At 41.7% G+C, this 26,834-nt stretch overlaps 5 protein-coding genes across 10 annotated transcripts; 2 read left to right on the forward strand and 3 right to left on the reverse strand.

The window, feature by feature from the left end:
* Positions 1 to 122: 122 nt before the first annotated feature.
* Positions 123 to 5,364, reverse strand: LOC110486109 (6-phosphogluconolactonase). Of its 4 annotated transcripts, none has more exons than XM_021557472.2 (6): positions 5,242 to 5,364; positions 3,660 to 3,877; positions 2,770 to 2,865; positions 2,341 to 2,357; positions 1,185 to 1,210; positions 123 to 926 (listed from the first exon to the last, which is right to left on the reverse strand). In XM_021557472.2, exons 2-6 carry the CDS (start codon positions 3,870 to 3,872, stop codon positions 784 to 786), a joined length of 495 nt encoding a protein of 164 aa, XP_021413147.2. In that variant the 5' UTR covers positions 3,873 to 3,877; positions 5,242 to 5,364; the 3' UTR covers positions 123 to 783. The 4 variants fall into 4 exon arrangements, 3 of the variants coding, with proteins under 3 accessions (XP_021413147.2, XP_021413146.2, XP_021413148.1); XM_021557471.2 differs by lacking the exon at positions 5,242 to 5,364 and adding an exon at positions 4,326 to 4,586; XR_002468034.2 differs by lacking the exon at positions 5,242 to 5,364 and adding an exon at positions 4,326 to 4,586 and having other exon boundaries at positions 804 to 926; positions 1,185 to 1,325.
* On the forward strand, positions 4,929 to 7,156 carry LOC110486108 (zinc finger protein 572). Its single transcript, XM_021557469.2, has 4 exons — positions 4,929 to 5,409; positions 5,785 to 5,872; positions 5,969 to 6,077; positions 6,321 to 7,156. The coding sequence occupies exons 1-4, from the start codon at positions 5,087 to 5,089 to the stop codon at positions 7,022 to 7,024; spliced, it is 1,224 nt and encodes a 407-aa protein (XP_021413144.1). The 5' UTR covers positions 4,929 to 5,086; the 3' UTR covers positions 7,025 to 7,156.
* Positions 7,157 to 7,893: 737 nt separating this feature from the next.
* On the forward strand, positions 7,894 to 14,111 carry LOC110486110 (zinc finger protein 205). 2 transcript variants are annotated; one of them, XM_021557474.2, is made up of 4 exons: positions 7,894 to 8,377; positions 11,093 to 11,229; positions 11,542 to 11,647; positions 13,050 to 14,111. In XM_021557474.2, the coding sequence occupies exons 1-4, from the start codon at positions 8,074 to 8,076 to the stop codon at positions 13,676 to 13,678; spliced, it is 1,176 nt and encodes a 391-aa protein (XP_021413149.1). In that variant the 5' UTR covers positions 7,894 to 8,073; the 3' UTR covers positions 13,679 to 14,111. The 2 variants fall into 2 exon arrangements, with proteins under 2 accessions (XP_021413149.1, XP_021413150.1); XM_021557475.2 differs by lacking the exon at positions 7,894 to 8,377 and adding an exon at positions 8,809 to 8,937.
* A 54-nt stretch (positions 14,112 to 14,165) lies between these two features.
* LOC118936291 (zinc finger protein 808-like) lies at positions 14,166 to 17,663 on the reverse strand. Of its 2 annotated transcripts, none has more exons than XM_036940761.1 (4): positions 17,416 to 17,663; positions 16,779 to 16,891; positions 16,390 to 16,492; positions 14,166 to 16,179 (listed from the first exon to the last, which is right to left on the reverse strand). In XM_036940761.1, exons 1-4 carry the CDS (start codon positions 17,525 to 17,527, stop codon positions 15,251 to 15,253), a joined length of 1,257 nt encoding a protein of 418 aa, XP_036796656.1. In that variant the 5' UTR covers positions 17,528 to 17,663; the 3' UTR covers positions 14,166 to 15,250. The 2 variants fall into 2 exon arrangements, with proteins under 2 accessions (XP_036796656.1, XP_036796655.1); XM_036940760.1 differs by having other exon boundaries at positions 17,065 to 17,663.
* Positions 17,664 to 17,826: 163 nt separating this feature from the next.
* slc25a17 (solute carrier family 25 member 17) lies at positions 17,827 to 26,464 on the reverse strand. Its single transcript, XM_021557478.2, has 9 exons — positions 25,811 to 26,464; positions 25,538 to 25,598; positions 25,356 to 25,422; positions 25,083 to 25,234; positions 22,402 to 22,518; positions 22,025 to 22,173; positions 20,952 to 21,047; positions 19,620 to 19,705; positions 17,827 to 18,826 (listed from the first exon to the last, which is right to left on the reverse strand). Exons 1-9 carry the CDS (start codon positions 25,883 to 25,885, stop codon positions 18,676 to 18,678), a joined length of 954 nt encoding a protein of 317 aa, XP_021413153.1. The 5' UTR covers positions 25,886 to 26,464; the 3' UTR covers positions 17,827 to 18,675.
* Between the last annotated feature and the right edge of the window lie 370 nt (positions 26,465 to 26,834).

A 26,834-nucleotide genomic window follows, 5' to 3' on the forward strand; every position in this document is an offset into this window, starting at 1 on the left:
CGTTCAATGTTTAAAGGGGATGGGCCTAAATTACACGGTGGTTGTTACAATGTAACAGCAAGTTTATGACAGGTTGAATAATCCTTTTTACATGTGGAAACTATTGGGAATTGAACAAATTCATTTTTTTTAACCTTTATTAATCGATTTGTAATGTTAATATTGATAATAATTCTGTACAAATATTCACTTATTTTCATCACTGTAACCTTTAGCCAAGAAGGGCATGTGCCATTTCAGTTTATCATCAAAATCATAAATGTTTTGGCTAGACAGAAGTGCATGTCATCCATTTTATCGCCCACTGATAGTCCAATGCAAAGTCGGACTTCAAAGTACTGCGGTCAACAGATTAGTAACAAAGTAACAAAGTAAACACTTTCTGGCTGAGGCTACCATTCAAGCAGCTTGTTGGAATCCCATACAATTCCATGAGATAGTACACACTAAAGAACCCTGAAACTTTAACAGTAAATCTATTTGTATTATTATGACATTACACCGTTTCCTCTGAAATTAATCATCCAGCAACTACTTCAAATGGTTTCCCCATCATTATACATACATTCAGCACTGTTCTACAACTGATGTGTAAACAATCCAATGTTTTTCTTAATCATTCATGAATTCACTTAAATCCCATTTTCCTGGTAGGTAAGGGTTTAATCTCATGCCTAAATCATAACACTGTCAAATAGAAACAGGAATGTTCAGTGATATCCTGTACATTTTTCTCTGTGGGTGTTGAGTTTCTGAGCTCCTTTTTGTCCTTCTCTTTGGTCTTTAGAGTTTTGCTGCAGAGCCTGGTCTCTCCATTTGGAGTGTCAAGGAAGCAGTGGCTGGTTCATCTGTGAGCCAGAACAGCTCACTGTGGCTGGGGACCACTCTGGCTGCAGGTAGGGCCGGGCCTTCACCACCCTCCAGCACTTGAAAGGAAAAGCTCACTTGTAGTAGGGTTATCAACAACCACAGAAATGCTCTCAATCCATTACTGTTTTACAGTGAGATCTATTTTTGGGATATATATATTTTTTTTAACAGTAAATTACAGGTAAACATAAATACAAATAACCTGAATCAAGTCTTCATAGTGACATTTCTTGATGCTTAATAGGTTAGGATCAGGGTTAGATATTATTGAGTCAGAGAGGATGCCAGTATGTATGGAGGATAGGATACAGTACCTTTAGCACTGGTGCTTTGCTGCCCCCTGTTGACACAAAGACCACACAATGGGCTAAGTTCACCATGGGAAATGTCATGCTCACACGTTGTGGTGGGGGCTTGGGCGAGTCACAGATTGGGGCCACAATTTTCTAGGTTTCCTAAAAGAGGAGTAAACCCAAAATACAAGAACGGTCCATACATAGCCAGTGGAGTGACTAAAACAACACATGCATGGCAGGACAGGTGTATCCATGTGTGTGACGAAACACATTAAATAAACACTCTACTGGTCAGAACCAGTAGATTTTTTAAAACCTTACACTGAGATGTCACAAAATACTGGCTATACATTCATTTATAGCCCGAAACCTCTGAATCCATATTTTAACCTACTGCATATTATCTATAAGTGTCTTTAAAATATGTTCTAATTATGATAGACTGAAGGGTGGGTTCCCAGGGGGATTTATAACAACGGGTGTTTGAAGTGGTGTGAGATTTTCTAACATGGTTAAAAGCCCCATATGTCAGTATGACAGTCATTTGCAATCATGCATTCATGGCTTTGCACTACAATACATTATGTTTGTGTCGACATGAACGTCTTCCCTTACATGTGCTAAACATAACTATTTGTATTCAACTAACTGTAGAGTGGTTATGGCTCATTTCCAGTTCAGATAACATGAAACTGGGAGAGGGCAGCTGCTTGGGACATGTATGCTGAGGGTTTTCTGATCTCCCATAACAGAAGACAGTTCTTCCTTCATGAAAGACTATCTGATGAGAATAGTACCTAACAGCTTTAATTACACCCAGACCAAGCAACGCCTTTTTAACATTTTTTAACCCCCATTGAGAACAAATGTAATGTCATGATCTGATCTTCACAAGACCATATGGATAAAAAAAGAAGACGTATTAGTAACATTGATGTAAATAGTTATCCGTTTTAGCTCCTTTGATACCAGAATTACAACCTAATGAGTGATACAGGTGGCGTTCCAGGTCGTCTGAGAAGATTTCTTTATCATATAAAATGCTAAACTCTTCTCCAGGCATTGTGAGATTTGATAAACAGTGCAACGCGACTGCAAAAAAAGACAACCTGGGAGTCAACATGGCTACAGTGCAATAAAGACGACCTGAAACTGGGCTGTAGACTGTGCTCACCTACAGCGGGGGATGGTCTGGGAAGAGGGAACAGGTGTGTCCATCAGGCCCCATGTCCAGCAGCAACAGATCAAACACAGAGATATCCTCCTTCAGGCCACAAGCAGCACTGGAGATATTGAGATGAACGAGATGCAACACTTTGCTCTCACACAGTCGCACAAAGTATCTACACGGGTTCCCTTCACACTGTTCACAGCGTGGTAGACAGGGCACCAAATCAGCAGAGAAGTTGAGTCTTGCGATTCAACACTCTTAGTTGTTGCGGACATTGACCCACTATGCTGTTTACTTTCTGCATCTACGTCATATCGCTGAGTCTACCTTTAATACCAAAATAGATTATAATATCTCAATGGTTCATGTCATAACTTTTCTTTGTTTCATAACCATACAAGTGATAAATGAACTGTGTGTGTGTATATATACCTCCTTCAGTTTGCGGGCATAATCCTGTACAGATAAAGAGGGGTCAATCGCCAGGACCCCACTGTCTGGGATGTTGATTTTGGAGAACAACTGATTCTGTTGACAAAAACAAAACATGATTGAATATAAATAGTTATTTAACCTGATCGATGCAGAAGAACTTTCCTTACTTAAGTTTGAATGAGAACTAGAAAAAGGTAAATGCCCTGCCCCTGAATTAAATATGTGTGCTCGCAGAAAAATACAGACATCAGGCTGTAGATAAGAATATGCACATGCATTAACTGTACAAAATATTAGGAACATCTTCCTAACATTGAGTTTACACCTCCCTTTTCCCTCAGAACAGCCCCAATTTGTCAGGGCATGGACTCTACAAGGTTTAGAAAGCATTCCACAGGGATGCTGGCCCATGTTGACTCAAATGTGTCAAGTTGGCTGAATGTCCTTTGGGTGGTGGACCATTTTTGATACACACAGGAAACTGTTGAGGGTGACAAACCATGCAGTTCTTGACACACATTTGAACTGGTGCGCCTGGCATCTAGTACCATACCCCGTTCAACAGCACTTAAATATTTTGTCTTGCCCATTCACCCTCTGAACGGCACACATACTGCACACAATCCATGTCTCAATTGTCCTTTTTCAACCTGTCTCCTCCCCTTCATCTACTCTGATTGAAGTGGATTTAACAACTGACATCAATTGGGGATCTGATAGCCTTCACCTGGTCAGTCTATCATGGAAAGAGCAGATGTTCCTAATATTTGTACATTCAGTGTATATTAATTGTTATATTTTCTACATATCAGGTTTACAGTAAACTCTGTGATTTTAATATATGCAGCTGCCGAGGCAAGGACCAGTAAACTATGAGATTCTGTTACCTTGTGCAGTCCATAGGTATTCTCTCCATCGTCAAAGGGAACAAGCCTGTCATCACAGAAACCTACTAGCCAGTGGCTGCAGTCCAGGTCTGGCAGGGCAGGCAGCTCCTTGCTGAGCATGGACACCTTGTCAGCCCGAGATGCTACCATGTGAGCCAGAGCTGGACCAAGCTCTGCTGCTGAAGAGAACACCACTACTCTTCTGCCTGACATCCTGACTGGAATAGAAGAGGGAAAACAAAGAAGGTTGAGGTAACGGAAAACATTTTATTTTATAATCAGTGATGCACTTACTATACCAGCAAGGAGGAAGTGTCACTGTCAATCCACATCATTGTTTTAAAATACACCATGATATTGCAGAATTTCCCCAATTCCAGAGAAGAGGGCCAGCTACCAATAAATATAGAAAAAAAAGGCAAGACTGGACTGGTCTATAATAATAATGATGATGATGGTGGTGAGTACTCTTCGGGGGAACTTCACATCTCACTGTAGTCAGAATGTGACTACGCTTTCCATTGCCTGTACATCAGCCTAAGTTAAAATGTAATTGTATTAAACATTCTGGCTTGTACAGAAACTTTCCACATTTTTGCAGTGCTTAGTTTCAGGCTGTGTAACCAGAAACTGGTATAACAGTCTGATTTATTAGCAGAATCTCACCGATGCACGTTGTAATAGTGTCCACTATGGCGCATGTAAAAGAGCTTTGCAGTGCCATTGACAGCTTGCATCTCAATCTGGAGAGTAGGTGAAGCTCACCAGTTCCAGACAGGTATCAAATTCATACTATTAGCCATAATAAAGCGTGTGGAAAAGCAACATTTTACTCAAAGTTAATCTTGTGGAATTACTATATATTTTTTTGGGTCGGCGAACATTTTGCCACTCGCAGCACTTCCTGAATCTATTCATCCACTAGCCAATCAAATATCCAGAACCGCCCTGTTATGTTGCATTCTGGTAATTGTAGTAAATGTGATTACCTCAAATCCTATGTGTGTTATGTGCACTGCATATGGATTTAAGCCTAAAAACTGTCTTTACTACACTAATAATCGTCTTTGATTATCTGGATCGTATACAATATTAGATGGAAATCAACCAACTGATAATTAACAGTTTATGAACTACTTATAATAATTTAACCTCCCTTTACTCGATATAGTTATGGTAGTTGTTAAATTAAAATGTTCTAAAATTATTCTCCCAAATGATTTTTAGATACAAAGTTGCCACTTCTCTTTGCTGCGATTTCCCCTCCGATCCTGTAGATGGAACCATGTGTCTTTGTTGTGTGCATGTTTGTACAAAGAACTCGAGGCACACATTGTTATATTTAACAAACTAAATATTTGACAGCTCGTTGAAAGTAATATATACAGTTATCAGCATATTTTAGTTGTATATATACTTTTGCCAAAATGTCGACAGCTTTTTGTTTTCAAGCACAGCTCGTTTCGGTCATGGACGCGTTATCAAAAACAGCTGTTTCAGAAATAAGCAAACTGGTCGACATCGAATCAAAGGTTTTAAAATTAGAAATAACGCGTGGTCAGAATGAAATAGCAGCACTTACAGAGAAACTGCAGTTGATGGAGAATTTGCTTTGGATCGACCGCGGGCACAGGCAGCACGCAACCGCAGATACACGCACGAAAACACCAACAAGAGTGAGAGACGGTTCAATGAACGATTATTGTGAAATACCTCAGTCTGAGCCCAAAACACCTGCAATCAAAAAAAGGTTTGCAAAGTTGACTCTTATTCAATATTCTATGGGCAGGTAATGTAATTGTGTGTGAATGTGAATATATCTGGGTCAAATACGTGTGCTGTGTTTAGTCCCCAAAGTGCACATGCCTAATTTGCTATAGTTTTTAACCCAGGTCTGGATTATACTGGCCACAAATCACAGATATTAGAATGATTCTGCATGAAACCCTGTGCTGCTTGAATCCTGTGGCTTCTGCTTGCTCTTTGGGTTTAGGCTGGGTAACTGTAAAGTAGTTCTTGATAAATGCTGATGTAAAAATAATTGTATCAAATACTTTATTTATTGATTGAACCCAACCCTTTTTATCTGTCAGAATTTAATATATTTGTTTTCTTGTATGCTTAGTGAGAGTTCCTGGGAAAACATTTGTCCTCCCCAAGAGATGCACGTCATCCATCCGGTTGAAGATAGTGCTCTTGTTTTGGAAACAGTGGTAAGTTATGAACTGTCATTCCTTCTGTCAAGTAGCCTTACTGTAATGTCCTTCTAGTTACCATTTTTTGCTGAGCTATTGTTATTTACCCTAAAGCCTACCACAGCGGTGAGAGACCAGCCTAAATTGATTGTGATCAAGGAGGAACCTTCAGAGGTGGACATATGGGGTAGTGGGCCAAAGACTGAACTCATAAATGAAAAGGGTGAGTGTTGATGGGTTAAATCACGAGGGCCTGGGTGCCAAATAGTACACTGTCAGGGAGGACAATGACATGTGTTGGCATTGCTGAACAGTTGGGTAACCTAGACGGTTGGGTAATCTAGTGCAATAATTACAATAGGCAAAATGCAGAAGCATTGGCTTGTCTTGTGTAACTGAATAAAGATTGAACTGTTTAATTCTGTTCTAAAATATATACGTATACATGCCTTCCTGTGTCAAACAGGAGCAGCAACATCACTTGATACAGATGTTGGGTGTCTTGATGTGCATTGTCCAGACGGCTCAGACAAACACGCTATGCTTACTGAGAGCCAAGTGAACCACAGCACTCCGCCCTCATCCAGAGTGCAATTGGAGGACCTGGACACACATTGGATGCCGCCTGCATGTTCACAGAGCCAGGATGCACAGCAGATCACACCTGCTGCACAGAGAAACTCCATAACTGGAAACAGCTCTGGTGGTATAACAAATGTGCCCTTTCAGAGTTTCAGTGTGGCAAAGTCAAACATGAAGATCCACAGCCTGAGAACGTCAGGAGCTAAAAGATTTGGCTGCATGCAATGTGGCAAGAACTTCAGGTGTTACAGTCAGCTGGAAATACACCAGCGAAGTCACACTGGAGAGAAACCGTACCGATGCACGCTGTGTGGAAAGAGATACGCACAGAAAGGGCATCTTTATACCCACCAACGCACCCATACTGGAGAAAAACCATATCGCTGCCTCGACTGTGGCAAGAGCTTCATTCAAAAATGCACTCTCGATATGCACCAGCGCACCCACACTGGAGAAAAACCTTATGTTTGTGTGAAATGTGGGAAGGGATTTACTAAAAACTGTAACCTTAAGAAACACATGGGTGTACATACAGAGTTCAGCATGCATGTTTACAGTGAGTCCAGTTTTCAAGAGGACAGATGGTAAAATAGACCATCAGTACTAGTACCAACCAACCAGCCTCTGCAGTGGATTTGATGGACTTCAGTCATTAAAAGTTTTCCTCATAGAATAGAAGTTTTTGCTTTTCAGAAAAATAAAGGTGTCCCTTTTTCAACATTTGCTAGGTCTCTATTTTGCTGTCTGTCATATTTTTCCTCATTTCAAATGGGTTTGGAGCTGAAATATAGACCTGAAAGTAACAGCCAACTGCCAAGGTGTCTAGTTTTTTAAATTGGCTCTAAACATTACTGCATTGAATTATGGGATATTTGACAGTAAACCATGAAATAAAGCTCAACAGAAGTGTGTCCGTGAAAAAAAAGTCATCGTGACCTTTACTTAATGGTTTACGGTAAAGTATCCCACAATTCAATGCGGTAATGTTTCGATTAATGAGCGAGAGGTCTATTCAGAGATACTTTTGAGAAGATAGGAAACTCCATTGCATTCTTATTAACGTCCATTATCTACGTTGCTCGCGCGTCGTCAATGAGCCGCGCGGTGTATTCTGGGTGATTCTGGGACAAGGAGTGTATATATATATATATATATATATATTATAATAGTTTATATATATATATATAGTATAATATTTTCTTTCAATTAGTGAATGGGAGTCAATTGGGCGCTAGCGCAAAACCCCAATATTCGTCAACAAGAAGTACAACATTACAAATATTTTCCAAGATGTAAGATATTTAACGTGTTCTCTGTAATATCGTATAGCTTTTGCATCGTGACATTACGTACTGTCGAGGAAAATAGGCATACCCCGACTTTGAGAAGGGATTGTGTGACGATTAGTTTAGCAACTGCGTGACAACTTGAACGCGATTGGTCGAGAGTCTGCTGGTGATGCGTTTTATAGGTTATCCATTATTTTTCTAATGGGATTCCTATCTCCTAATGTATCTATTATCTCTGGTCTGTTTGAGCTAGCTAGCCACCCAATCAATGTCTATTATTATTCAGTTTTATTAATATAGCCAGCCTATCATACGCGTTGGACTTAGTTTCTTTTTAAAAACAAAACCATGAATACGATGATAAATCGGGGAAGTTTTCAGACCCAGTTAGTTTCCATTATGGAAATGCTAAGCAAAGCTGCTGTGGTTGAAATCGGTAAACTTGTCGATGAGTGCTCGGCGGTTCTCCGTTCTGAAATATCCCAACAACACATGAACGAGAACGAGGCATTAAAGAAGAAATGTTACCTGCTAGAGATTGAATTAAAGACGGTAAAACTGCACGAACGTAAAAGGGTCATTGCCAGCCGTTGTCAGAATGGAGTTCAGGTCTCGGGACAAATATTTACGCATCAAGCAACTGAGAACCGAGGTGAGCATTTTTAGACTGTAACGTTAGATAGCTTTAATCCACGATAGGTTGCTAGCTAGCAACTGTAGCCGATTAAAATACATTCCATGATTTACGATTTAGACAAGTGTGGGCGGGCTTTAAAGATACACCTAGTGATTTCAGCACCCAAAGAATAGCCCGCAATAGCTGCACACATTGTTCTGTGTAATTGCGGGCTATTCTTTGGGTAATGTAATCAGTACATTATGTTGGTTTTTGTTAACTTTTTATGTGACATCGGCCGAACAGCCACGTACTCCATCTAAACTCAATTCTCAATTTCGGGTACAGTTCTAGAAACATAAAGCTCTCTACTTTCATATCACATCAAAAACATGAAACAAATTCAAATTGTACAGTTAACGTTACTGCACTGTTTTAACACCGTTGCAGCCGACAGTATTTTTCGGTGACAACATGTTTGTTGCGTCCATCTTCCGTTTACACCAAGGTGTTCGGAGACGTCTTCCAGCTGTTTTCCGTAATCAAGCGATGTAAACATGGACATTTGGCACTGTCAGAACCCTAACAATGTGAAGGTGTGTAGTAATTTAACCTTTTGATTTTTGAAAATTATTTCTCGCCGATATGAAAGATGCGTTCCTTATGTTTCCAAAATCATACCGCAAGCGATGCATTTTAACGTTCATAATGAGTGTGGGTGTCTTAACAAACTTCCCACGCCAGACGATCTGATTATCAATATGTACTAATTAGTAGTTACATCTACTAATGTACTAGTTAGATCTAAACCAGGGGAGACTTTAAAGTCCAGACGGATTACCAGGACGTGTACTCAAAGCATGTGCTGAGCAGCTGGCAAGTGTCTTCACTGACATTTTCAACCTATCTCTGACCTGGTCTGTAATACTAACTTGCTTCAAGCAGACCACCATAGTCCCCTTGACCAAGAATTCCAACGTAACCTGCCTAAATTACTATCACTCTGTAACAGTTGCATGTATATAAATGCTTTGAAAGGCTGGCCATTGCTCAAACAGATGACGCAATCTCTATTGCACTCCACACTGCCCTCAGCCATTTGGATAAATGGAATACCTATGTAAGAATGCTGTTCATTGACTAGAGCTCAGCATTCAACATCATAGTCCCCTCCAAGTTCATCACCAAGCTCAGGACCCTGGGACTGATCACCTCCCTCATCAACTGGATCTTGGACTTCCTGACGGGCTGTCCCCCTCCAGGCGGTGAGGGTAGGCAACAACACATCTGCCACACTGACCATCAACCCGGGGCCCCTCAGGGTTGTGTGCTTAGTCAGAGACCTGGCAATGTGGTGCCAGAGCAACAACCTCTCCCTCAACGCCAGCAAGAGAAAGGAGCTGATCGTGGACTACAGGAACAGAGGGGCGAGTATGCCCCCATCCACATCGATGGGGCAATAGTGTAGAGGGTCGAGAGCTTCAAATTTCTTGGTGTCCACATCACTAAGGAATTAACATGGTCCACACATTTGGGAAGAGGGCATGACAGCACCTCTTCCCCCTCAGGAGGCTGAAAAGATTTGGCATGGGCCCTCAGATCCTCAAAGTTCTACAGCTGCACCATTAAGAGGATCTTGACTGGCTGCATCAATGCATTGGAATGGCAACTGCAAGGCACCTGACCGCAAAGCGCTACAGAGGGTGGCGCGTAAGGCCCAGTATATCACCGAGGCCGAGCTCCCTGCCATCGAGGACCTCTACGCAGTGTCAGAGGAAGAACCCAAAAATTTGCAGACTCCAGCCCCCCCCAAGCAATATGGGCTGTTTTCTGCTACCGCACGGCAAGTAGTTCCAGTGCACAAGTCTGGAACCAACAGGACCCTGAACAGCTTCTACCCCCAAGACATAAGACTACTAAACAAGACTTCTAAATAGCAAATCAAATGGCTACCCGGACTACCTACATTGACCCTTTTTTTGTACTGACTCTATACCCACACTGACACCCCAATATACACACACTACATAAGCCCACACACTTTCACACTCGCCACATACGCTGCCACTGTCTTATCTATCCCATTGCCTAGTCACTTTACCCCTACCTATATGTACATAGCTACCTTAATTACCTCGTACCCCTGCACATTGTCTCAGTACGGGTATTCGCTGTATATAGCCATGTTATTTTGACAAGTTATTCACTGTGTATTTATTTATTCCGTATGTCACTGTTTTTATTATTATTAAAACATGTATTTTTTATTTAACGACATTGTTGGGCAAGGAACCGTAAGCAAGCATTTCACTGTTAGTCTACACCTGTTGTTTACGAAGCAAGTGACAAATACATTTTGATTTGATATGACAGATGTCCTCTCTATGCCCACAATGCTTCCATTCATCTTCCCATTAGACAAATCTGCAAGCATATATGACCATCCAAAAAAGGTCTAAATAGAAATGTATAAGCAACCAGAATTGTTTTCAATGTATTGTTTTTGACTGGAAGAGCTACCAAAAGGTACCTCTTCTGGTAAAAAACAATATTTCATTATTTTTTTCAGTTGCTTGTCAATTTTTATTTAAACCTTTTTTGGAAGTACATACCGGGCGTAACAGCAGTAAATGACGATAGTTGCCTGCATATTTGGACATTATAACGCTTGCAGAGCTGTTTAATGGGAAGATGAATTGATGCCGGTTCAGCCACGGTCATTATATTCATGATAGACGTTTCCATTTTCAGAAAAGCAGTCTGCCCCCGCCATAGAGGGTGTCTTTGGTAAGGACTGGTGCATGGACCTATGGAGAAATGGAGGCTCTATCCCTCAGGATAAAGAGACAATTGGATCGGTCATTTTGGGCGATGATGACGTCACTCAGGTCAGATGTATTAATATCCTTGAATAGTGCATCTCTGCTAGCCAGGCTGTCCTACTTTGTTCCCTTCCCCTGACCTTAGTCCTACAATGTTTGCAGATCTGTAAGGTGACAGACCAAGCAATATGGTGGAAGCGCCACACACCCCCACTGGTGTTTATACCTATTCAGATCCAAGGGTTAAGGAGCGAATTGGGACTGGGAAGGGTTATACTCTTGGATCACAACAAAGGTTCCAAAGGTTCTTCTGTTACAGTCGGAATAAAAAAAGAACCATGTGTTGTCTAATAACGGTCACTCACCTGTCTTGTGTAGGCAATAGACTTGGTGGACAATGAGCCCGAGTTGGTGTTTATCAAAGAAGAGCTGTTTGAGGATCAGCCAGTGGACCAGCAGAGGGGACATGCAAGCAACAGAAAAAGTATGTGTGTCGTGATCATTGAGAAATTCTGACAGCTCATTCATATGTAAAATAAACAACATCCTTTCATGACGGATGGGGGCAAGTTGCAATTGTAAGTCAGCATGGTATGCTACTATGACTACTTTAAGGAAATAGGGCTGTGGCGGTCATTACATTTTGTCAGCCTGTTATTGTCATGCAAACGACTGCTGGTCTCACGGTAATTGACTGTTAATCGCCAGGCTCCACTCATACAAGCCACTGATGCGTGCCTATGGAAAGTCTCCATTTTAAAAAAAATATGAATAAATCAATTGACTACAAATCACAAATTCATTCTTTTAGGCAGAGCTAAAAAAACATTATGAAATGAAGAAAATGTATTTCAGAGGAACAGAATGAGTTGGACTACTTACTGTATGTTATCTGGCTATGCACCACGCCATAGGCTTGTTTATTTAGCAGACAAGATATGCTTATAAGATGCGTGCCAGTATTTTAAATTATTTTAAAGTAAGAAGAATATAATTGAACTTACCTGAATAAAATAGAATTTACCTGAATAAAATAGAATGGATGTTGCTCATATGAAGTGGCTATGTTGAGCGTAAAATGTATCATTTGAAACAGGTCATATACGCTAGATTTAGAGTTATTTGGCAACTTTAGTCGTGAACGATTACAAGCCTTAGAAATTAAGACATATGGGCTGCTTGTGCTCTTGCCTCAGGTTGCACATGCTGTTCTCTCATCAAGTGATCATATTTTCACCCATCAGACTTTTCTCAATTTAATCTTGTCTTTACGGCTATGGAAATCAGTTTAGATTTATAAATCCTCATTTATCAAATGGGCAAGATAAAAAATAAAATAAAGACATGTCATCCATATGCACTGGAAAAGTGGAGGAAACTTTACCGTCTGTATGTTTTTCACTCATGTTGGGTAGGCTACTCCAGTAATTTCACTGCGCCACAGATGATACACCCCCCCCCCCCCCCCCCCCCCCCCCCCGTACTCTTTATGCCAAGGGCTCTCCAACCCTGTTCCTGCAGCTACCCAGTGCTTAATTTGGGAAACCAAGTGAAATCTGTTCAGGAACAAGGATAGTAACATGTTTTCTAATGTTTCAACCTATTGTTGAACTTCTTTCTTCAAATTGATTAATCTCAGTTTTAAAAGCACATACTGTTTTGATGTGATTTTTTTGATTGCGTTTGCATTGTCTGTGGTTGGAGGTGAAGTAGTGCCCTGAGTACCAGGCCGTTAGCGACCTGATGAATTAGCGAGTTGGGTACTACTAAGGAGATTACCATGACTCGACTGTCACATAGAATTTTACTGCCGTCGTGACTCACTTATTGAATTGTTTCACAGCTGTGATGCCGGTGTTGAGATTGTTTTAATTTGTACTGTACAGGGAGTGTAGCAGTGGAGGATGCTCCAGCAGTAGAGAGAACAGTTGCCAGTCAACTTCACCTATACCAGGGGGACTTGAACACATACCCTGCAGGCAGCCATCAGGTACAGCCTGACACAGAGCAGCCCACATCCGTTGAGAGCCTCATGGAAGACCCCACTCTGGCTGGTCTGGTTGACAACACACCAGAGCCTGGTCCTGACACAGCCGATGGAATGTACATGGACTATCCTCCCCACAACACATACGCACCAAGAAACCGGCCAAGCCTCCAGCAGGGAACTGGAAAAGACCTGAAGCAGCAGTTTGACTGTTTGTTTTGTGGGAAGAGCTTTGGTTATTTAAGCTACTTGAAAGTCCACATCAGACGCCACTCTGGAGAGAAACCGTTTGGCTGCACAGTTTGCGGGAAGCGCTTCGCTCAGAAGACGTACCTGAAGCTGCATCAGCGTACACACTCTGGAGAGAAACCCTACAGTTGCACAGAATGTGGGAAGAGTTTCTCTCAGAAGAGTTCGTTGAACGTCCACCTCCGGAGTCACACTGGGGAGAAGCCTTATAGCTGTGTCGACTGTGGGAAGAGCTACACCTATAAACACGGTTTTAACACACACCAATGTTTCAATTAAGGGATTAGGGAGTAGTCAATTTGTTTTTAATTTACATTTCAACCTTGTTTTGAAAACTGGCAACCGAAACATCTTTAACCTTATTGTAATCATGGTGGTTTGCAGTAGGTCAAGTTTGTTTTTAAACTGTTGCGCTACTGTGTGCCCTAATGAACATTACCCAGCTGTTACTCTTCACTACATGGCAGAGAACTGTTCCATTCAAGTTTTCCCTCTGCGCCGTCCGTAGGATTGCACACACACTGCCTTCTTGTCACACAATTGGCAAGAGACTATGCCCCACTGTTAGATGAGATTTGAGTGACATTTTTGAACAGTGGTTGTCCTGATACCAGTTTGTGCTACTGTGAAGAATGCCAGTGTGGTAGACCGATCATGTAAACGTGTGCCAAATAATTCTGTCATGAATTATGAAATTAAAGTAATACATTTACTTATTTGTTCACATTACATATAAAAATGTAAACATGGCAAAGATGAAGTTATACCCTTAATGCTGCTTTAATTATGAAAGTTTACAGCAGATAAATATTCCAGAAAAACAACTGACACAATCATGGAAGCATTATGTACAAAATGCACTGCTGGGAACAGAAATTGAAAACATACATTTCATGAGATCTTATGTCAATTGTACCAATGTATACAGAGGACAATGCAGATACAGTACCAACTGCCATCTTGCACCAAACATTGGCAGGTTCAATCCTTGAGCCTAAAATATAGAACAGTGGTAAGTGAACATTACAGTACTTATGAATAGTGCAATACTCATGCACCACATAAAATAAAACTTCATAATTTATCTTTTGTAGGTAAATCATACCAGATCGCCTAAAACATCCTGTTAGTGTTTTAGCTAATTCAGACAAATTAAGTGTAATAAAAAATACACTTAAAGGCTACAACATATTGTAGCGTATTTGGGGGGGGGGGGGACTCCCAGGTCCAGCATCCAGATCCGAACCCCTTGACAAGGTCGTTGGGTTAAGGTCGCGCCAATATTGTGAAGTATGACGTACATTAGACAGTATTTGGTTCTCCAGTTTGAGCAGACACACAATCCTTTAAAGGGGTAATCAGCAGTTCAGATAGAGGCCTCCCCACCCGTTTCAGTAAAAAGCTGAGTGCTGGGCCTTGAGAAATGTAGGCTAACCACTCATTCATAGAGCTATGGATGCAAGGACTGACCATCCATACCAAAATTATAGTTTTAACCATGTTTTGAGGCTATTTAGAGTGGCATGTAGCCTAGTGGCTGAGAGCGTTGGGCCAGTAACCAAAAGGTCACTGGATCAAATCGCAGAGCTGATAAGATGAAAAAGCTGTCGATGTGCCCTTGAGCAAGGAACTTAACCCTAATTGCTCCTGTTAGTCGCTCTGGATAAGAGCGTCTGCTAAATGACTAAAATGTAAAGTGTTTATTTACAAGCTTATTTTGGGTTCTGATGGTGTACAACAGTTCAACTAAGCTCATGAGGGAGGCATAAATAAGTTATGGATTCAAAAATGGATGAAGCAACTGTAGATTGTCCTTTTAAGTCAAGAGTATTGCAATCAACCAAAAATACTTCATTTATTTTTATGAACAGCCATGTGTGTTTGGAGCAGTTGCTGATTGACGAAAGACAACTGACACTTAGAACATTTGTGCACTTGCGTCTTCTTTTTCTTATTTTCTTCCTTTTGACCGTGAGCTTTGGCCAAGTGCTGAGTGAGGTATACTTTCTGGGTAAAACCAATTTCACATGTGAGGCATTTGAACGGTTTCTCACCAGTGTGAAGGCGCATGTGACATTTCAGATTGCCCTTCTGTGTGAATCCTCTCCCGCAGACAGTGCACGTGTGGGGTCTCTCCCCAGTGTGCACCAGGTGGTGTATCCTCAGGCTTGACGGACAGCTGAAAGACTTGCCGCAGTAATGACAAAAGTACTTTGAGGTGTTCGAGGCCAGATAATCGGGAGCAACACATTTGTGTTTTTTGAGCTGAGTTTTCCCAGGATAATAGTTCTTACACACACTGCAGTACAGTGACTTGTGAGATTTCATATGCATCGTCAGATGGTTCTGCCGCAAGAAAGTCTTCTTACAAATCACACAACTTAACTTGTTTGTGTCGGATTTACTATGGGAGTGCAAGTTAAACCTGTTAAAGTAACTGAAAGTCTTCCCAGCTTTGCTTTTTGACTTTGCTAAAGACTTCTTTGCATATGTTGGCTTTGTGATGTGTTCATCTTGTCCTTCATTGGGCAACAGCTCGGTATCGTCTGGTAGGAACTCATTTGTCTCATCGTCCTCAATGGGAAAGACATGTTCGCCATATTCCTCCTCCAATCCGTCAATGGATATGAAACGTAAAGTGTGTCCTGTGGAGACATCCGTAGTAGACATCTCCAGTACCTGTTTATCCCGTCTCTCTGGCCTGTCCTGCCGGAAGGAATCAAAGGATGGATACACGTTGGAGGGCCCTTCTCTTCCATTGTCCACTAAGTCGTCATCTCCTGAAGCAACAGATAAAATACAAAAGTAATACAAATAAGAGTTGTGGTTTCGATTGCCTGTCCACCTATTCATGAAAAGCAATGTCCAACCTCCATGATGACCAAATAAGAGTCACATTGGCTTAAACGCATAGAGTTAAACCTATATGATTTAGCACTACACCAGCCAGGCAAATCAAAAATCTCAGATTAAAACCTCTAACAACTTACCATCTAAAATTATTGTTGGTCTTTCCTGTGGGTCTCTGTTTATGATTTCCACCTCAAAATCCTCCTCTTTAACATCAGCTTGGCCTGAAGGCACCCCTGTTGACTACGAGAATAAGATAAATATTTTTAGAGCCACTTGAAAAATGCAGACACTAAATAATAAAATGCATTGAAGGAAAAAGACTTCTAAATATGACAGTAAGAGTAAGTGTCCATAATGTAGGGTAGCCTCGGATTCACTCATTTCAAAGAGCTGGGCATCTGACAGCATGTCCTCTGGTAAGCCTGAGTCCTCTGTTGGTTTCCACAATCCTGCCTAGTGCTTTCTCATATCAGTGTAGATGAAGGACAGCAGACGAGGCAAGGAAAACTCCTGTCTCCTCACTCACTTTGGCAGTGTGTTGTGGACTGTTCTCTGTGCTGTTGGGATCCCCATGGTTCCATAGATCAAGACACCATTCCTTCCCAAATATTCCTTCGATAGTGGGGGATCCGTTTAGCCCTGGAAGAGAAGGCAGAACTGAATTGACACTTGGGCATATTGTGTCATAAACACATTGTCCCCTATAGGGTAAAGACACTGTATAGACTAAAAGGGAAAGGAATGAAGACTATAATATCCCCATTCTGCATGCACCCTCGTCACGGATGCATTATAAGAGGATCACAACATACCTCTGTCTACTCTGGTGATAGTTTCACCAGTTTGAACACCAACAGAGCGATAGTTTCCAGCCAGCTTGGGAGCTGTGCTTTTCACAATTGTCAGTTCACTTTCCAGATTATGCAATTTCTCAGTGAGAGACTCATTTTCTAAAGATATTCCAGTGTATTCGTCGTCAACCAGTTTACACACATGAGCCATTGCGGTTCTAGACAGTATTTCCATGATGGAGGACAGTTGTGTGTGAAAAGAAGCGCGTTTAGACATGGCTCTGCGTTAATTGTCCAAACACCGTTTGAATTGATATTAAAGTTGTTTAAACTAACCAAATATCTCGCCAATTTCGAACACAAAAAGCTTACCTAACCCAGCTGCTGAACAGTATCTAACCGGGAACAAAAACAAGAGGCAATGGAAATTCAACTTCCGGCCGACGCATATGTATGACGTAAAACAGATTACAATAGCATACATGTGGATAAAAATAGACGTTAACTCGATTTTTTTTTGGGGGGGGGATTAAACATATAACATATGGCTGTGACCCCATCTACTGGTCCAAAATTATTTTACTGTAAAAAAACTTTTTTTTAAAACAACACTCCACATCAGTAAAAGTACGCAAATCAGAGGAAAACAATATTTTTTAAATGACAATCTTGAAACGACAATTGTTGATGCATATTTAACCTGGTCCCAGGCTCTCTTCTCTCTCAGAGAGAGATGGCTGAAGGAGATGAAAGCATATGGTCAAAAAAGCTAAAATGTACTTATTTGAGCAGCAAGATTTTATTTTTATCAACCTTTCTGAGAATCTGAAATGTTGGTGAATTATCCATCCATCATATTGGACAAAAATTCATTTAAAATACATCCCTTAATTATTCAACACGTTTGTCAGAGCCAATTAATGACAGAATGAAAACATTTCCCAGTGATTTGACAAGAGCAACAATGCATCACAAAATAGCTGCTTAACTAAATCCACAAATTAATCTTAGAACATTGAAAAGTACAAAATAATGAGATCCACAGGAGTCTGAGGAACAAGTGGTGTCTACTTCCACAAAATTGGCAGTTCTAGAAAAATAAATAGACAAAACTGGGACAAGGAGCCATGGCTAGAAGGGATCAAGCTTTTGTAAAATTAACGTGAGATTTGGTTTTTCATAGCAGGTTAGGATAATTAGGCTAAGGTTATGAAAAGGGTTATTCATGTGCATTTTGTGGTATTGAGCTAGCGCCCAATTGACTGCCATTCACTCCTTGAAGGAGAGCTCTCCTTGTCCCAGAATCGCCCAGAATGCACCGTGTGAGTCTACTGGGTGAAGCGTTATACATTCCTACATTCATTGCCCAATGGGACTCCCATTTCATCCTTTCTCTAATATCTCTGGTACAGTCTCAGCTGGTCTCAGTTCGATTCCTTCCCCTCCCTTTGCCCCTAACCATTTCACGCTTGCATGTCTGTAAGGTGGAAGAAATATGGTGGAAGATTTACCCCTAGCTACACTGCTTATACCGACCCAAAAGATAAAGATACATGCCAACATTGAGGGGTTATGGCCAAGGGGAGACATATGGCAACAATATGGGATCAGATGTCTGATGTCACAGACAGGCTAGTGGCTGGAAGCAGGCCTCTTCACTCCCATGACACTGAAGGTGCTGCTAGCTATCTTCTCGTAGAGCAGGAACATGAGGGCAGCGGTCAGGACGGTCTGCAGGAGTTTAGCTTCCAGGCCTTTGAACAGGCCCAGCATGCCATACTTCCTATGGGTGGGGGAAAGCATCAAAAAATATAATATGTAGGCAGTGGTAGAAAAAGTACTCAGTAGTCATACCTTAATAGAAAATGACTCAAGTCACCCAGTAAAATACTACTTGAGTAAAAGTATTTGGTTTTAAATATACTTAAGTATCAAAAGTAAATAGAATTGCTAAAATGTACTCAAGTGTCTAAAGTAACAGTATAAATAATTTAAACTTCCTTATATTAAGCAAACCAGACAGCACAACTTTTATTTTTATTGACAGATAGCCAGGGGCAAACTCCCAACAATTTACAAATGAAGCATGTGTTTAGTGAGTTCGCCAGATCAGAGGCAGTAGGGATGACCAGGGATGTTCTCTTGTCAAAATGTAACGAGTACTTTGGGTGTCAGGGAAAATGTATGGAGTAAAAAGTACATTATTTTCTTTAGGAATGTAGTAAAGTAAAAGTTGCCAAAAATATAAAATAGTAAAATACAGATACCCCAAAAAACTTTAAAGTATTTTTACTTAAGTACTTTACACCACTGTATGTAGGAGATGAAAGCATTGGCTGCGATCCAGGTAGTCTTAATTGCAATGGTGCTGCATAGATGATCAGCTCTCACAACTCCTGGAGAAGTGTTTGACATCTCAAGAAACACATTAATATGGTATAGCAATCCTCGGAGATGCACAGCACGATGGCAATAAAGACAATCTGGAACACAACCACTGACTTTAAGTCTGGGTGTGGTACCAGTCATGGTGCTTTTGAAATAAGGTAGGCAGGTGTGTGCGTGTGTGGACCAACCTCACTCTATTGATCAGCAGATACAGCACACTTCTCAGGCTGTTCAGCAATGGTGATCTGTCTGTGTGCTGCTTGTGTTGACCAAACTGAGAACGAGATGCAGACAACGAGCAGTGAAATTAGCACCCAGAGCTTATTCCACTGGAATTAACACTAAACATTGGGATAACCCAATGTTCAGAGCAGAGCACTAAAACGCAACATCCACACTGGCAGGCAAACATATACACAATCACATTATAGACAGACAACCCTCATGAAAAAGTACTACAGAATTACTACACAAAACCTATTTGTGCATTAGTGGCAATGTAGAGACTTGAAGGGATTGTGTAGTTTACACACTACTCAAGATACACAAGTATGGTTTTGTAGTGGTCAGTAGGAAAACAGTGTTTCTAGTGGTAATCAGGTAGAGATTTTTACTACTTGATGTTGGTAGCTGAGGTGTTTGCTAGCACCGTTGAAATGTAGCCCGTTTTTGTTATGCTAGTTAATAAGTAGGTGTTCGTATGCAAATGTACAGTAAGTTCATATTGGTATACTTACCTCCTTTGACCTGTTGCCAAGGAGGCCCTCGACAGAAGACTGGAGGCCATTGTTGGTAAGGTTAATATTGCTTATCAAATATTTATTTGTTTGTCTTATGTGACTTCTGTTAGCAGTGGATTGATAATGGCTTATAATTGTTTGTTTCTTGTACTTGTCTTTATACTCTAAATACAGATAAGGCTTTAAAAGGATTAAAAGTGTAAATATATAATAATTTTTCTATTACATTTGTATAAATGTATTATTTCTTGTTATGATATTAACTACAGTTAAACTCAAGGAAATAACATGCGCACTAGTGTAGTAGTGACACAGAGTGAAACAAGGAGATGTCATTAGTGATTTTGAATAGGCAAACAGTAGTAAATGTGTCAGTTTTCAATAGTCATTCAAAAGGGTTTAATGTAGGAAATGAAAAGGTATCAAGAGCAAATCATTACTGACACAACACTACACACTGAATGTGTAGGCATTATGTACTAAAATAGTGAACTTGTAGGAATTGTGGTAGAATGTGTAGGTTTTAAGTAGTAGATACCCAAAAGCTCAGTAGTTGCACAGTAACTAGAAAATATATAGTGTTCACAAGTCTTGAAACGTCACAATTTATCACTCATTACTACTTACATCACTACTGGTTTACTACACATCTCAATTAGTAAAACCCAGTAGGCTTGTGTAGAGCTTGGGTAGTAGTGACTCAGTAATACTTTTTCATGAGGAACATTCTCACAATCACACGCACGCACGCACACCCACCCACATACATACTGTTCTTACCCTCAGGATGGACTGTACAGTCTGTAGTGGATATGTGAATGTGGTGGCCACTGCTTTGGCTACAGCACCAATCAGAAATATCTCCAGAGACAACAGCTAGAAAAATGGACAGACAACAGTATCAGGATCAGTTAGTTCCAGTTTAATAGGGTTGGGCAGGTATATGATAATACAGAATACCAGGGTATTTTTTTATATTGGAGGTATGACTTCCAATACAATGGAAACGTTTGTTAATAAATGTCAATATTTGTACTTTTTAAAATCAATATTTTCAATCAAAGTGTGTACTGATGCTTATTTATTAAACCCTCTTAGGCCTCACTCCCTGCTATCTGAGATACTGCAGCCCTCATCCTCCACATACAACACCTGTTCTGCCAGTCACATTCTGTTAAAAGGACCCCAAAATACACATCCCTGGGTTGCTCCTCTTTTCAGTTCGCTGCAGCTAGCGACTGGAACAAGCTGCAAAAAACACTCAAACTGGACCGTTTTATCTCCATCTCTTCATTCAAAGACTCAATCATGGACACTCACTGACAGTTGTGGCTGCTTCGCGTGATGTATTGTTGTCTCTGCCTTCTTGCCCTTTGTGCTGTTGTCTGTGCCCAATGTTTGTAACATGTTTTGTCCTGCTACCATGTTGTGCTGCTGCCATGTTGTGTTGCTTCCATGTTGTTGTTATGTTGCTACCATGCTATGTTGTTGTCTTAGGTCTCTCTTTATGTAGTGTTGTGGTGTCCCTCTTGTCGTGATGTGTGTTTTGTCCTAAATTTGTATTTTATTTTGAATCCCTGCCTCTGTCCCGCAGGAGGCCTTTTGCCTTCTGGTAGGCCGTCATTGTAAATAAAAATGTGTTCTTAACTGACTTGCCTAGTTAAATAAAGGTTAAATAAAAAAAATGTAATAAAAAGTACCGGTAGAAAAATAAAACTAATGATTCCACTTTGCTTTTCAGTTATACCATTTTTTGTTAGTGAGGGAGGACTACAGGGCTTTTTCCCATCAATGAGAATTAAATCTAATTGATAATTCTGCCCAGTCTGAAGTACATCCCCCCCTCCCATTACCTCTCTGTGAACCAAGCTTCTCAGCTGCCTCTTCAGGCCCTCATAGATCATGAACTGGACAGCCGGGTTGAGCACCAGCAGGAGAGAGGGGAATGTCCCGTTCCACAGGGCCCCCACCCCTTCGTCCTCAATGATCTGCACAAAGGCATCTGAGAGGAGAAGAGAGGGATACTGTTTAACCTAGAGACAATCTGACATAGTGACAAAGAAACCAGACTAGGAAAACAGTAGTACAATGTGTGTTTTCATGTGTGTGTCTCAAATAGAAAGAGAAAGAAAGACAGAGGGAATGTGTATGTGCGCGATACTTCAGTGAAAGAAAGAATGACATCTACAACTTTATCTGTTTCCAACACGCATACTGCTGCTGCCTTTACCCATGATGCCTGAGTAGTTAGTGGGACGGATGTCTGCATTGCGAAACTTTGCTCCTTGAAGCTTGAGTCGTGTGTTGACCACCCACAACGGAGTGGTCACAAGCACGTTCACTACACCTGCACACACAGAGAGAGAAACAGAGAAACCGAGAGAGAGCTTGGACTCATTCATTGACACTAAGTGTTAATCAAATCAAACTTTGTCACATGCGCCGAATACAACAATTGTAGACCTTACAGTGAAATGCTTACTTACCAACGGTGCAGTTCAAAAAAAAAAGTTAAGAATAATATTTACCAAATAAACTAAAGTAAAAAATAAAAAGTAACACAAAATAACAATAACAAGGCTATATACAGGGGGTACCGGTACCGAGTCAATGTGCAGGGGTACAGGTTAGTCTAGCAGCAGTGTCAATGTAAAGAGTCTGGTGGCCATTTGATTAATTGTTCAGCAGTCTTATGGCTTGGGGGAAGAAGCTGTTAAGGATCCTTTTGGCCCTAGACTTGGCGCCCTGGTACTGCTTGCCGTGCGGTAGCAGAGAAAACAGTCTATGACTTGGGTGACTGGAGTCTGACAATTTTTGGGGCTCTGACACACCTAGTATATAGGTCCTGGATGGCAGGAAGCTTGGCCCCAGTGATGTACTGGGCCGTACACTACCCTCTGTAGCGCCTTGCGGTCAGATGACGAGCAGTTGCCATACCAGGTGGTGATGCAACCGGTCAGGATGCTCTCGATGGTGCAGTTGGATCACTTTTTGATCATCCGGGACCCATGGAAAATCTTTTCAGTCTCCTGAGGGGGAAAAGGTGTTGTCGTGCCCTCTTCACAACTGTCTTGTTGTATTTGGACCATGATAATTTGTTGGTGGACACTCCACTACAGCCCCGTCAATGTTAGTGGGGGCCTGTTTGGCCCACCTTTTCCTGTAGCCCATGATCAGCTCCTTTGTCTTGCTCACATTGAGGGAGAGGTTGTTGTCCTGGCAGTGTCTCTGACCACCTCCCTATAGGCTGTCTCATCGTTGTCGGTGAATAGGTCTACCACTGTTGTGTCGTCAGCAAACTTAATGACGGTGTTGGAGTCATGTTTGGCCATGCAGTCATGGGTGAACAGGTACCAGGAGGGCACTAAGTACACACCCCTGAGGGGCCCCAGTGTTGCGGATCAGCGTGGCAGACGTGTTGTTGCCTACCCTTACCACCTGGGGACGGCCCATCAGGAAGTCCAGGATCCAGTTGCAGAGGGAGGTGTTCAGTCCCAGGGTCCTTAGCTTAGTGATAAGCTTTGTGGGCACTATGGTGTTGAACACTGAGCTGTAGTCAATGAACAGCATTCTCACATAGGTGTTTCTTTTGTCCAGGTTGGAAAGGGCCGTGTGGAGTGCGATTGAGACTGCGTCATCTGTGGATCTGTAGGGGCGGTATGCGAATTGGAGTGGGTCTAGGGTATCCGGGAGGATATTGTTGATGTGAGCTATGACCAGCATTTCAAAGCACTTCATGGCTACATATGTGAGTTCTACGGGGCGATAGTCATTTAGACAGGTTACCTTAGTCCCTGTGCCAAAGGAAGTGAAGTTAACATGCCTAAATGATTACTGCCCCGTAGCACTTTAAACGGGTTAACATTCCCAAGGCCACAGGGTGCGTACTCCGAGCATGCATTGACCAGCTGGCAAGTGTCTTCACTGACATTTTCAACCTCTCCCTGACCCAGTCTGTAAAACCTACGTATCTTCAATCAGACCACCATAGTCCCTGTGCCGAAGAACTCTATGGTGATCTGCTTGAAATATGTAGATATTACAGACTCGGTCGAGGAGAGGTTGAAAATGTCAGTGAAGACACTTGCCAGTAGGCCCACGTATGCTTTGAGTAAATGTCCTGGTAGCCGCGGGCCAGACGGACTTTGTGAATGTTGACCTGTTTAAAAGGCCTTGCACACATCGGCTACCGGGAGCATTATCACACAGTCGTCCAGAACAGCTGGTGCTCTCATGCATGCTTCAGTGTTGCTTGCCTCAAAACGAGCATAAAAGGGATTTAGCTTGCTTGGTAGGCTCACGTCACTGGGCAGCTCGCGTCTGGCTTTCCCTTTGTAGTCCGTAATAGTTTTCAAGCAATGCCACATCCGACGAGCGTCAGAGTAGTAGGATTCAATCTTAATCCTGTATTGACGCTTTGCTTGTTTGATGGTTAGCCTGAGGGCATAGCGGGATTTCTTATATGCGTCCGGATTAGTGTCTCGCTCCTTGAAAGCGGCAGCTCTAGCCTTTAGCTCGATGCAGTTGTTGCCTGTAATCCATGGCTTCTGGTTGGGATATGTATGTATGGTCACTGTGGAGACGACGTCGTCGATGCACTTATTGATGAAGCCGATGGCTGAGGTGGTAAACTCATCAATGCCATTAGATGAATCCTGGAACATAGTCCAGTCTGTGTTAGGAAAACAGTCCTGTAGCGTAGCATCCGCATCATCTGACCATCTCCGTATTGAGCGAGTCACTGGTACTTCCTGCTTTAGTTTTCGCTTGTAAGTGGGAATCAGGAGAATATTTGTCAGATTTGCTAAATGGAGGGCAGGGGAAGAGCTTTGTATGCATCTCTGTGTGTGGAGTAAAGGGGTAACTTGGTAAGTTAGCTAATATCAGCGTCTGGGTCTTATGTAGGCCTACCTGCAGCAATGCCCATTAGCAGGTCTCTGCTTGGAGTTGACTTGTGTCCCCGGAGCCAGCTGGCTCTCAGGCTGTGGAAGCAGTAGAAGTAGACGAAGTTGGAACAGCAGAGACTGCAGATCACTGGGAGCCAGCCCCTGTAGGGCGCCAGCCTGCAGAGGACAGGCAGGGGGACAGACACAACCTCGGGTGATTCTGTTCAAATAAATAAAAACTGCTAAAAGAGCAGAGAGAAAGCAGAGCGAGGGAAAGACAGAGCTCTTGTTTACTCACAACCCTTCTTCCTTGACAATCTCTGACAGAATGGCAGGAGTGGACCTTGCTTTCCTCTTCTCATCCACTATAGAAAAGGAGGAACAGAGAGAAGAATAGACATGAGACTTGCACAGAGATATCTTATGTCCTCTATTCAGTTTTGCACAAAGGCGTAAAGATATAGAGGTAGCTAGCCTTACCTTGCAGCCGTAGTCTTGCAGTGTCAAGTGGGAAGAAAACGGTCATTGCCGTCACACTCCCCTAAAAACATATAATCCTATACTGTCAAATGTAGGGTCTTCAAATGTGAACATTTGCTGATATCAGGCTAACCTTATTTATAGGGGATGCCGGTTTGGCAGTAATGGCCTGTCAGATAGCAATGTAAAGAAAAAAAATACTGCCCCTTGTTTTCATGTATTTCAATAACCTACTGTTAAAAAAAGGCAATGCACATGAACAAAGTTACTTACCGCTGCTCCTGCCATTGCATGCACCAAGCTTTCGTACGAGAAAACTTCAGCAAATCGAAAGGCTTCAGTGCTCATTTTGATTGCGGTAGATACAAATGTAAACTTGACAGTTCTGCTTGCAGTCCACTATGCACAATAGTTAGGGAATAGATATAGTTTTTTTTCCCCCCAGTTCATTCCAGAAAACAACAACGCAGCTGAACTCTTGTGATTGCTTCTCATAGACGTTAACCCAGAATGCGCTTCTCGCTCGTTTTACATCCAGGTCGTTCGTATAGCCAATGGTAGATAGAGTCCCCTTTCCCAATAAGGTGATTGGGCAATAGGTGATTCCGCTTGTTCATTTGATTGGCTTTTCCTTTTGTCATTCAAACAAATGAAACAGCAGGTTTGCGTTCAGTATGGTTTTAAGTTCTGGAACGCTCAATTGAACGGAAACGGTGCTGGACTGAATGATCAGGTGAAGAACGCGGATGGGTTTGTGTCATACTGTACTGTATTTGGTTGGGGAACGCCGTCCGCACTGTCCTTTAAAAACACTCAATAATTCAAGCCACACCCACCAAACGTACCTCAAAGTCTGCTCAAGAACGTTGTGGGTAAACGTGTCGTTCAGTACAAACCGTTCCGCAACGTAGAAAACGTTCAAGGGAACTGAACGCATCTCAGGCCTGTCCAAAGAAACGGTACTGCAGATAGAACAATGTGTTAGTTATTCTAGGCTGACGAGGGGAGGAAGGCTCATGTCTGTAATGGAGCAAATGTAATGGCATCAAACACGTGCAACCACGTGTTTGATACCACTCAATTCATATTCCATTAATTCCGCTACCAGCCACCAATCTCCTGTGGTTTGGAGTTACTTTTCTCTAAAATCTTTGGCTTGGTGCTTCTCCCACAATGTTTTTCGGTCGTCACAGTTACCACACCAGTCATAAACTTCGCCTATTTCTAAAATAAAGATTCTTAAAATGTGATTTTAAACATAACACTTTTTATTTGTTTATAAAAAATGTATTTAACT

This window comes from Oncorhynchus mykiss, chromosome 13 (genome assembly GCF_013265735.2).
Source record: "Oncorhynchus mykiss isolate Arlee chromosome 13, USDA_OmykA_1.1, whole genome shotgun sequence".
Taxonomy (NCBI): domain Eukaryota; kingdom Metazoa; phylum Chordata; class Actinopteri; order Salmoniformes; family Salmonidae; genus Oncorhynchus; species Oncorhynchus mykiss.

Excerpts from the sequence above, each read along its gene's own strand:
- LOC110486109 (XM_021557471.2), bottom strand. The coding sequence starts at position 4,383 with ATGGCACTGCAAAGCTCTTTTACATGCGCCATAGTGGACACTATTACA. Across the intron at positions 3,878-4,325 it reads CACTATTACAACGTGCATCG|TCAGGATGTCAGGCAGAAGA; the intron begins GTGAGATTCTGC and ends CTTCTATTCCAG. Across the intron at positions 2,866-3,659 it reads ATACCTATGGACTGCACAAG|AATCAGTTGTTCTCCAAAAT; the intron begins GTAACAGAATCT and ends TTTTGTCAACAG.
- slc25a17 (XM_021557478.2), bottom strand. The coding sequence starts at position 25,885 with ATGAGCACTGAAGCCTTTCGATTTGCTGAAGTTTTCTCGTACGAAAGC. Across the intron at positions 25,235-25,355 it reads ATTGTCAAGGAAGAAGGGTT|GCTGGCGCCCTACAGGGGCT; the intron begins GTGAGTAAACAA and ends TGTCCTCTGCAG. Across the intron at positions 18,827-19,619 it reads CTGCTGATCAATAGAGTGAG|GAAGTATGGCATGCTGGGCC; the intron begins GTTGGTCCACAC and ends CCCCACCCATAG.
- LOC118936291 (XM_036940760.1), bottom strand. The coding sequence starts at position 17,320 with ATGTCTAAACGCGCTTCTTTTCACACACAACTGTCCTCCATCATGGAA. Across the intron at positions 16,892-17,064 it reads TATCACCAGAGTAGACAGAG|GGCTAAACGGATCCCCCACT; the intron begins GTATGTTGTGAT and ends CTTCTCTTCCAG. Across the intron at positions 16,180-16,389 it reads ACCAACAATAATTTTAGATG|GAGATGACGACTTAGTGGAC; the intron begins GTAAGTTGTTAG and ends CTGTTGCTTCAG.
- LOC110486108 (XM_021557469.2), top strand. The coding sequence starts at position 5,087 with ATGTCGACAGCTTTTTGTTTTCAAGCACAGCTCGTTTCGGTCATGGAC. Across the intron at positions 5,410-5,784 it reads ACACCTGCAATCAAAAAAAG|TGAGAGTTCCTGGGAAAACA; the intron begins GTTTGCAAAGTT and ends TTGTATGCTTAG. Across the intron at positions 6,078-6,320 it reads TGAACTCATAAATGAAAAGG|GAGCAGCAACATCACTTGAT; the intron begins GTGAGTGTTGAT and ends TGTGTCAAACAG.
- LOC110486110 (XM_021557474.2), top strand. The coding sequence starts at position 8,074 with ATGAATACGATGATAAATCGGGGAAGTTTTCAGACCCAGTTAGTTTCC. Across the intron at positions 11,230-11,541 it reads GCGATGATGACGTCACTCAG|GCAATAGACTTGGTGGACAA; the intron begins GTCAGATGTATT and ends TGTCTTGTGTAG. Across the intron at positions 11,648-13,049 it reads ACATGCAAGCAACAGAAAAA|GGAGTGTAGCAGTGGAGGAT; the intron begins GTATGTGTGTCG and ends TGTACTGTACAG.